This window comes from Neophocaena asiaeorientalis, unplaced genomic scaffold (assembly GCF_003031525.2).
Source record: "Neophocaena asiaeorientalis asiaeorientalis breed wild unplaced genomic scaffold, Neophocaena_asiaeorientalis_V1.1 scaffold122, whole genome shotgun sequence".
NCBI lineage: Eukaryota > Metazoa > Chordata > Mammalia > Artiodactyla > Phocoenidae > Neophocaena > Neophocaena asiaeorientalis.
The window spans coordinates 378306-388286 of record NW_020172725.1 but is presented as its reverse complement, the minus strand read 5'-3'; the positions used below and the strand labels follow the sequence as shown (position 1 = coordinate 388286).

General features: G+C 37.7%; 1 protein-coding gene across 3 annotated transcripts in view; it reads left to right on the top strand.

Moving 5' to 3' along the window:
* DUT (deoxyuridine triphosphatase) overlaps window positions 1-8817 on the top strand; it is an 11925-nt gene extending 3108 nt beyond the window's left edge. The window contains exons 4-8 of one of the 3 annotated variants that reach the window (XM_024740287.1): window positions 381-472; window positions 2125-2169; window positions 7375-7449; window positions 7608-7678; window positions 8581-8817. In XM_024740287.1, coding sequence (XP_024596055.1) covers window positions 381-472; window positions 2125-2169; window positions 7375-7449; window positions 7608-7678; window positions 8581-8637 — 340 coding nt within the window. In that variant the 3' untranslated portion in view covers window positions 8638-8817. The remainder of the gene's footprint in view (window positions 1-380; window positions 473-2124; window positions 2170-7374; window positions 7450-7607; window positions 7679-8580) is intronic. The other 2 variants (XM_024740286.1, XM_024740285.1) reach the window with 2 other exon arrangements.
* Window positions 8818-9981: the final 1164 nt, after the last annotated feature.

Below are 9981 nucleotides of genomic sequence, written 5' to 3'. Positions count from 1 at the left end.
ATTTATGTTGGCCATCTATTTTCTCCTTTCCTTCTACATGTTTTCCCTAACGATTAGAGGATTGTTGTGAGAATAAAATGAGTTATACAAAGCAATTAGAACTGTGCCTGGCACACAGTAAGGGCTTAATAAATGTTAGCTATTATTTGCTATTATCTACCCTTCTTTCTTGGTTCTTTATTTTCCCCTTTTCATACCATGTTAGTGAAGCATATACCTTTTAAAGTCTGCCATTCAGCCCCCTCCTGCTAAATAATTACCTCAATTTGCCAACAAAATTTTGTTCAGGGGAGAATACATTTACATGTCACCTCTTTCACCAAAAAATGCACAGAGAATTCCTATATCTAAACACCAGTTATCTTTCATTATTTTCCTAGTGCCTATGATTACACAGTACCACCTATGGAGAAAGCCCTTGTGAAAACAGACATTCAGATAGCTCTTCCTTCTGGGTGCTATGGGAGAGTAGGTAAGTGATTTGAGACACAGGTAACTTTGTCAGGCTCTTCCTTTGTGATATGTTCTTTTATCTTAGTTTCATATGGGGTATAAATGAGGGAAGGGATATTGCTCGGCCTGTGTCCTAAAATAAAGACATGCCACCTGTGATGGCAACTGCAGTCATTTGAAAACTTTCCTTTACGTATCTACTTTTGCCTCTATCGCTTTGCTTTTTTTTTTTTTTTTCTTTCAGTTCCTTACTTAAGCTTTTAGGACACTCACATTGGCCCTGGAGGTTGTTTTCACAACTACTCACTGTGAGAAAAACTGAAAGTATAGGTGATTTTTAACTGGTGCTTTTTCCAGTCTTATACCAACTCCCCCTTCAAGGATCAGATTGCATATGAAGTCAGATTTCTTTGTGAAGGTGGTGTTTGTTTTATAAGAAAAAAGAGGCAGGTTCAGGATAATGGCACATGGCATCTTATGAGAGTAAAGTTTCTAACCCCTGAAAACATCAGGCCCCTTAGCCTTTCCCCCTTTGGGTATCCTCTCATGGGGTGTGCTAGGTAAGGGATGCGCTTCAGTGCACTAGAGGGAAATGCCTCACAGTGGGAGGAGAGAGGACAAAATGCAGGTCAAGTCAACAGGTTTGACTTTTCTGCCCCGAGTCAGTTGTCACTATAGAAAGAGTTTAAAACTTCTTTTGAAGAGCATAATTACTTGCTGACTAAGTTCAGAGTAAACATACAGGAGCAAATGGAACTGTGATCCCTGGGGGAGTCTTGTTAGCCATGAGTCAGAGAACTGCTAATACTTCAGCCTTTAAAAGAAAAATGAGATGAGCGCTCTCTTCATCTCTTTTTGCCAGCACTGACTGCATTTTTAGTGTATTTTGGGGGGGCAGTTAGGAGATGGGGTGAAATAACAGTGAAGGCAGGAAGGTGTAGCGTTTATTGACAAAGTGCCTGATACAGGTTATTCTGGAATAAAATACTAGAAGTTAGGGTAATTAATGGTAGGCCTGATGCTCAAGTCAGCAAGAATAAGGTATAAACTTAGCTTCTTACTCTGGTTCATTTGTTTCATACAAACATGTCTTTTGGCATCTGAATTATGAGTAGGAGTTCCAAGTTCTAGGCTAAGCTCTGCTACTCTGTGGTTGCGTTTATGCCTCTCTCTCTCTCTGCCTTCTTTCCAGTATGATGTTCCCATCCTGCATGTTCCCATGTATGTCTGTTCCCATACTGCAACATGCTCTGATTTCCTACCTTAAAATAAAAGTCCTCTTCCTCTGCCCCATGTCCCTGCCAGCTACCATCCTCCCTTTGTGACCAGACGTCTGGACAGAGTTGTCTACAGTTTTCCCCACTTGTTCACCTCCCAGTTCATTCCAGCAGTCCACAGCTTCACCACCGTAGATCCTCAGTTGCCTAAAGGCATGCTGGAGTGGTTTAACTTGGTTTTGAATTAAACCTTGTCAACATTTTCTAAACTGTTCTTTTCTACTTTGGTAATACAATATGATAAATACATTTTTAATTCAGAACCATCTGCTAAGGTTAAGATTAAGATACGGATGTTATAGGAGATGAGAGTGACATGCTTAAATTGTGTCAGTTATATTCAGTATTGCCCTTCCCTCTTAAGACAGTCAATTTCTCCTCTTTTGTTTTGTAGCTCCACGTTCTGGCTTGGCTGCAAAACACTTCATAGATGTAGGAGGTAATATATTTACATTTTTATTCTGTAAATATTTGCAAGTGTTTACTTTGTCTTTGCTTAAGAGGCAGTAATCAAATGACAAATTTTATTTTTATCAAGAAAAGAAAATGATTGTTGTTGTGTCTTGCCTTTTAGAAATTTCTATCTCTGAAGTTACAACTATGATATAGTTTTAAATGCTATTTGAGAATGTCTAATTTTTTAATGACCATTATGTGAAATGCATGTTATTTTCCTAATAAGCTAGACACTATCTGACAGATAGGATTTTGCCTTGGTTTAGTGATAATCTGCATTTAGTCCAAAAATGACTCTATTCATAGAAGGAAGTTTGTTATTATAAGGAAAGGAAAAGCTTTTATATCATTATTTAAGCAACTGTAGTGAGTGCTTCTCTAACAAGACATCCTGGCCCTCGGATAAATGGGTATGCTAAATTCTCCACCTCTTGCCGTTTTTACAAAGCTACTTTTATTATTTTTTTTTTTGCGTTACGCGGGCCTCTCACTGTTGTGGCCTCTCCCCTTGCGGAGCACAGGCTCCAGACGCGCAGGCTCAGTGGCCATGGCTCATGGGCCTAGCCACTCTGCGGCATGTGGGATCTTCCCGGACCGGGGCACGAACCCGTGTCCCCTGCATCGGCAGGTGGACTCTCAACCACTGCGCCACCAGGGAAGCCCTACAAAGCTACTTTTTAACAGACCAGGAAACTGGCTCAGAAATGAGCCCAAATTGGGACTTCCCTGGTGGCACAGTGGTTAAGAATCCGCCTGCCAATGCAGGGGATAGGGGTTCGAGCCCTGGTCCGGGAAGATGCCGCAGAGCCACTAAGCCCGTGCGCCACAACTACTGAGCCTGTACTCTAGAGACCGTGAGCCACAACTGCTGAGCCCACATGCCACAACTACTGAAGCCCATGCTCTCTAGGGCCCATGCTCTGCAACAAGAGAAGCCACCACAATGAGAAGCCCACACACCGCAATGAAGAGTAACCCCCACTGCAGCTAGAGAAAAGCCTGCACGCACCAACGATGACCCAGCACAGCCAAAAATAAATAAATGCAAAAATTTATTTAAAAAAAAAGAGCCCAAGTTGATACGTTAAAAACTGGAATCCATCCATATTATTCCAGTCCCCTTGTTCTTTCCACTGCAGTTAAATACTGTGAATCACCCTGCCCCTTCCCTCCACCAGCGGAGCCCTGCCCTGAATTAGCTCACTGTTACCTGCACTTCAGGGGTTAACATGTGGCTAAGGCCTGTCCCTGGGCTGTCTCCCCATGGCGTCACTAGATGGTGCTGTGGGGCAAATCGGGAGCCTAAAAGTAGGTCTTAGGGACTGAAGAGGAGCAGAGTTTGACTGAGACGGACAGACCTCAGGGGCTGAGGATTGCCTGGGTTCAGTTATGCTTGACTTTCAAAACTACTTTTACAAGGTCAGTATGGTCACTTAGGCCTGTAACTTAAGGATGTAAAAGATTGTATATATTTTTAAATAAATTTCAAAGGGTTGTGAAAGGAACATGGGCTTTGGAATAACAATGGGATTTGGGCCCCAGCTTTGTCACTAACAAGCTAGTTATTACTTAATTTTTCTGAGCCTCAGTTTCCTTATCTAACAATGAAAATTAGTGTGCTTGTCCCTGAATGATGGGAAGATTGAATGATAATGTATCTGATATTTCCTGTCCCTTAGGGACTTATCAGACCTTTTTTTTTTAAATGGAAACCTTTTCCGACTTTGTTACTAATTTTTGCTCTGTTTAAAACAATCCTCTGAAAAAATTTCATGTAAAAGCAGTGGAAAGTTAGTTTGCCTGGTGGTTGGTGTGGTATTATTCACACAATCACATTGTGGTGTGTTCTTGGATGCATAGTATCTTAGAAATGTCTCTTAGGCACAAGTTTATCATAGTTGGCCACAGTTTTTATTTCAGAAGAGGGATGTTGTTAGAATTCCCAGGCTGTAAATAAGGGTCAAAGGGAAAAGTTGAGTATGCAGGATTCCGTTCAGAATTCACATCTGGTAGGTGGGGATAGTTTTCACTAAAGAGGGTTTCCAACAAATGACATGCCAAAATCTTGACACAGTAAAACTTTTGCCTGAAGTCAGTTAATCACTCTGCCAGTTCCAATGCATGATTTTTCCAGTGATAACTTCAAAATACTTTCTGCTTTCTCATGAAGAGAAATATCCCTGATGTTTATGTCCCTTATGTAGAAAAGGAATAAGTCTTGTGTTTTTCTTGAAGGTCAGTTTGCCTTTGAGTAATAAATGAACTTAGAACTATTAGATTTTTTTTATACTATTGGCATTCATACTTAAAAAAAAAGAAGGGCCTTTTTTTGGTTATACATTTTAATTGACTTCAAATTACTTCATTTCTTTTAGTTAAGGACTTTTCAAACTTCTGTGTGCCAAGCATAAAATCTAGGTAGATAATCTGGCTTTGCAGAATTCAAGACACCCAAACATATAAGTGTGATAGGACTACTTTACAGATACATAGCAAAGGCCTTTACAAAAAGGAGTGTTTTTGTATTGTAGAAGATACCATAAAGTAAACAAATAAATACTTGCAAGTCATATGAGAAAGAGTTAAATACCCAAACAGATAAGAAAAAAAAAAACTGATCATAAAATGTACAAGAGGATGAGCAAATGTGCGATGCACGTAAGGAGGAAAAAAGCCGAGCCTCACTAGTCATCAGGGAAATGTAATAAAGCCACGAGATACCAGTTTTTACTCACCACGTTGGCCAGAATTTAAAAGATTGCTACTATCTGGTACTGTCAGGGAGTTTGGAAATGGGCATTCTTAAATGTCACTGATAGAAATTCGAATTGCTATACCTTTTTTGCAAAGTTATCTAGCGATATCCATTAAAATTTTAAATACGCACACCCTTCAACCCAGGAAAGTGCTTTTTTGAAACTATTTGATGAGAATAAAAAACACTAATACTCAAGAACGTATGTAAAGGACTGCCTTGATTATTATGGGGAAAATGTGAAAACGACCTGAATATCTGATGTTACGTAAGAGAATAGTTACATAGAAATAATGGTGCTGTATTTCCATATCTTGGATCTAAAACAATGACTTTTATATATATTACTCCCCAAGGATATCAGTAATATTTTAGGTGAAAGAAAATGTGTAAAATGTATTATTGTAACTTTGGCTACCTGAGGGAGGGTCGGGGAACATTATTGGCCTTTACTTCATATGTATTTGTACTATTTGGGTAATGAAACAAGAGTTCAGAAGTCAGCCCACACTGCCTTCATCTAATGCATTCTAGGTGAATGAGTGCTAGCCTGTACTTCAGCACTCCCACATGGAGATACCAAGGCCTCATGTGGTCATTTGTTCCGGCATGTGAGGCATGGAATGACCTGCTACTGAGGGGTTCCTTCATTAACTCTGATCTAAACTGTTCCTGCAGCTGAAATTTTCTACATCTAGATAATATAGAAAACAGCTGGTCTCATTTTTATATCCATTCTTTCAATAAATATCAAGGACTAATTTAATGATCAACTGGCAGTGGGGGAAGATGCCAGACTTCAGTATTTTTTGAATTGGTCAAAGTTTTATTGCTGTAGAACCAGAAAAGAATACTGTTTCCTTCAGTCTAGACATGATATGAACCACTTTCAGCCACTTTTATACTCACCCTTCTCACTGTTAAAAATATGTTTATCTTTAATTTAAACTCTTAAAAGTGTTGTATCAGGAACCTTTTAAGAAGTGCTTAAGTTCAGTTTCACTTACCCCTAGTAATTCATGCATAAACCACAGGGGTTCATTTAAACTACTCTAATCCACTGGAAAAATCTAAAATGTTGGTTTTCTGAATATTTTTCCCCATGGTGGAACTTTTTTAAATTTTGCTTTTTTTTCCCCTACATGAGAAAATTGAAAGGGGATGCTTACCCTTGTTCTAAAAAAGAAAAAAAAATTTTTTTCAGTTGACCTTCAAATAATTACGAGTCTGATCAACCAGCATTAGTACCCATTGAGCTAAATTCCTGATTCTTTTTTTTTTCTTCTTTGTTAAGAGTTTTGTTTTGTTTTTTAAAGAAGTGAGGTGTTAATGAGAAGCTGTAAGATGTGACATGGAGCTACGTTTAATTAGATTCACATGAATCCTATCCAGCATTTTACAAACTGGGGGGAAAGAATTACCATGTGTTAAAGGAGACAGACACTGAGGGGGATGAAGGGGGTAGGAGAGTGACTGCTAACAGGCAGGGGGTTTCTTTTTGCGGTAATAAAAATGTTCTAAAATTGATTGTGGTCGTGTTTGCACAACTTTGAATATGCTAAGAACCGTTGAATTGTGAATTATTTCTCAATATTAAAAAAGGAAATGAGAAGGCCTGGTGCACCTATATTGTCTGTGCTTGTGTTTATGGAAATGTTTTGGATTCTTGGCCCAAAGATAAATGCTAGCAAGTCTGGTAAATGTACTTCTCTGGCTCAAGTTTCTCTCCTGCAAAGATTTGCTGCCTTTGTGTTTATAATCTCAAACAGGTACTAATTACACACGGTTCTGTGTAAAAGTATACTCATTATTGAGCTTATGTGCTAATGTCTTCTGAGAGATGATGCTCTGAGAAAGGCTGGTAGCTTAAATTGGAAGAAGAAGAATGTGAACTGAACGATTCAGCTCCATTTTCATTATAAAAATGGAATGTTCTAATATTTGCTAGACTGCTGCTTACTTAACATTGACTTATTCTACTGCAGATCTTTAGGCTTTTTGACACTTTTATTTATAACTCAATCATATTTCAATCTGGATGTTAGTGGGAAGTTGCTACCAGGAGAAACCTTTAAAACCCAAATCATAATTTTCTCTTAGTCTTTTGGGCAGGTGTGCCACAGATAGTAGGATTGGAGAGAGCAATTCAGGATGACTTGTTTGAGATGCTAAGTGCCTACTCCCAATTTAGAGTAGGTAGTGGTCACCATTTGTAAGGATGACAGGTTGGGAAATTAGGACCACTTTCTTAATTCTTATTTGCATTTTAGTAATTTCTTAGTTTGGAGGCTTTACATAGTACCAGAGCAAGATTCACATATTCGTTGTAAGGATAAAACTCTCAGAGCTACTTAGGAATGATTCTGAGGTAATCATATACGTTTAATCTTTTGATACCATAAACCAAGCTAATATTTTTTTTCTTTTTTCCAGCTGGTGTCATAGATGAAGATTATAGAGGAAATGTTGGTGTTGTACTGTTTAATTTTGGCAAAGAAAAGTTCGAAGGTATGTCAAATATATGCAGTCACATAAGTGCAGTGAGTTTTCCAAGTTATGTATGTCTAAGTAACACATACTCCTCTAATTCTCATTGTACTGTACAAGGCAGGATACAGAGAATGCATCAATATCAGTAATAAATTGTTTTGTTTTTTCCTTTGAAGTCAAAAAGGGTGATCGAATTGCACAGCTCATTTGTGAACGGATATTTTACCCAGAAATAGAGGAAGTTCAAGTAAGTATCCTAAAAGCTGAATAGGGAATACATGATGTAACACCTTCAGTGAAGGAAAAATAAAAGTTTGTAACTAGATACAGATCTTCCTCGACTTAACAATGGGACTACATCCCAATAAATCCATCATAAGTTGAAAATATCTTAAGTTGAAAATGCACTTAATACGTCTAACCTACCGAACATCATAGCTTAGCCTAGCCTAACTTAAACATGCTCAGAATGCTTACATTAACCTACAGTTGGACCAAAGCATCTAACACAAAGCGTGTTTTATAAGGAAGTGTTGAGTATCTCATGTAATTTATTGACTACCATGCTGAAAGTGAAAAATAGCATGGTTGTATGAGTACAGAACAGTTGTGTTATCAGTGGTTCACCCTTGTGATGGCGTGGCTGACTGATGGCTGCAGCTTGCTGCCATTGCCCAGCATCACGAGAATATCACGCCGTATATCACTCGTCCATGAAAAGGTCAGAATTCAATATTTGGGACACAGTTTTTACCGAATGCAAATCACTTTAGCACCATCATAAAGTCAAAAAATCATAAGTCAAACCATCCTAAGTTGGGGACCATCTGAGGTAGAATATGTGACTAGTCCTATTTTAGGCAAAATTTAAATCTTAGAACTTCTTGAAATTGTTTTCCATAGCTATTATACAGCATTACTTTGGATAATAAGCCACTTAAATAGTCTGTGAAATTCTACTGTTCCCTTAGCTTTTTTGGAACTTATTCAATATTTTAATTTATGAAACTTTAAAAATTTAATTTTCTGTAATCTCCTTTCTGAAACAATGCTATAGCAAGAATAAAAGTCCTACAAATTTGGAGCTGGAGAGAACTGAAAGAGCATCTGAAATTAACTACATGGCTTACTACCTTTATGTCTTTTCAGGTTTTAGATAACACTGAAAGGGGTTCAGGAGGTTTTGGTTCCACTGGAAATAATTAAAATTTATGACAAGAACAGAAAATGAGAAAATATGCTTTTTTCCTTGAAAATAAAGGCTTTGCTTAAAGTGTTTTGGTGTTTTGCACTTCTGTAAACAGTTTTAGCTTCTAAAAATACTTGGGTTCTCTGGGTTCTCTTATGATCAAGGAAAGGATACCTCTGTTGGGATCACATAGAAACTTACTTTCTTGTGTTTTTCTGCATTTAACTGTTATATAAATCTGTGTGGTGACCTCACACAGTTTCTTTTAAATTAAATGCACATCAATTACCCCAAAACCTGTATTATTTAATTTGCTATATATTACCCCTTCAGTAACTTATTTTTTAATTGCTTATAAAGCAATTAAAGCAATGCCTTTCATTCAATAAATTTGAATTCTTTCACAGATACAAATTACTGTATAAACTGAACTGAAGGACAATAAAAAGAAGTTAAAATTGTTCCTAATTCGTCCCTTCTCTTCAGTGATCTAAAAAATGTCTTTTTAAACTTAAGATTCTTTGTGAGGGTGGCAAGAAGAGAATCCTCAGTTTATTTTTTTTATTTTTAGGTTTATCCTTTTTTTTTTTTTTTAACCTCCCTTTTTTGTAGACCCCAGGTTAACTTGGTAGAGGTGTGTTTGTGAAAGGAAATGTAACTTGGGAATTTCCAGTTGGTTTGTTCTTCTGAATTTCATTCTGTCAAGTAAACTGTAGTTATGTGACCTTCCCTCACTGAAGTAGCAGTAATAGGCTGCATCCAAGAAAATATACAATTTAATAGGGAAAAATAGATGTAAAGAGGTATGCTTAGGCCACTGGGTTTGTCCAAACCAAGTACCTTTGAGTAAGTCTCGGCAGCATGAATTAGCTTGATTAACATCTATTGCAGCCTTCTTGGTGTGCTTTCCTTTTCTGCATTTCCCAAACCCCTTTACACCAGGACTTTTTCAATCAGATGCACTAGTGTGAGACTCAAAAGGCATCATTTTGCAGGTGTGGGTCATACAGATGGAATGCTTCTGGAGCTGGCAGCTCTCTTGGCCACCCAGTTCCTGGAAACAGGTTAGAGTTTTTTTCTCTGTCCTTCTAGTGATTCTCTAGGCCATTTAATACCCTGCAGTGTAGTGTTTTCCATTACTTTGGAAATGTAACTATGGGTCACGATTCATTAGTGAGTCATGAAATCAACTCAGTGGGTCATAACTAGCATTAAAAAAAAAAATAGAAAAACAGCAGAGGACAACATGTCAGATGGGTAAATATTGTGAAGATTATTTGAATTATATATTTATGTGTGCATGTGTGTACTGGGTCATGGTATAAATTATTTCTGAAGTCAGTAAAATTTAAATAAATTCT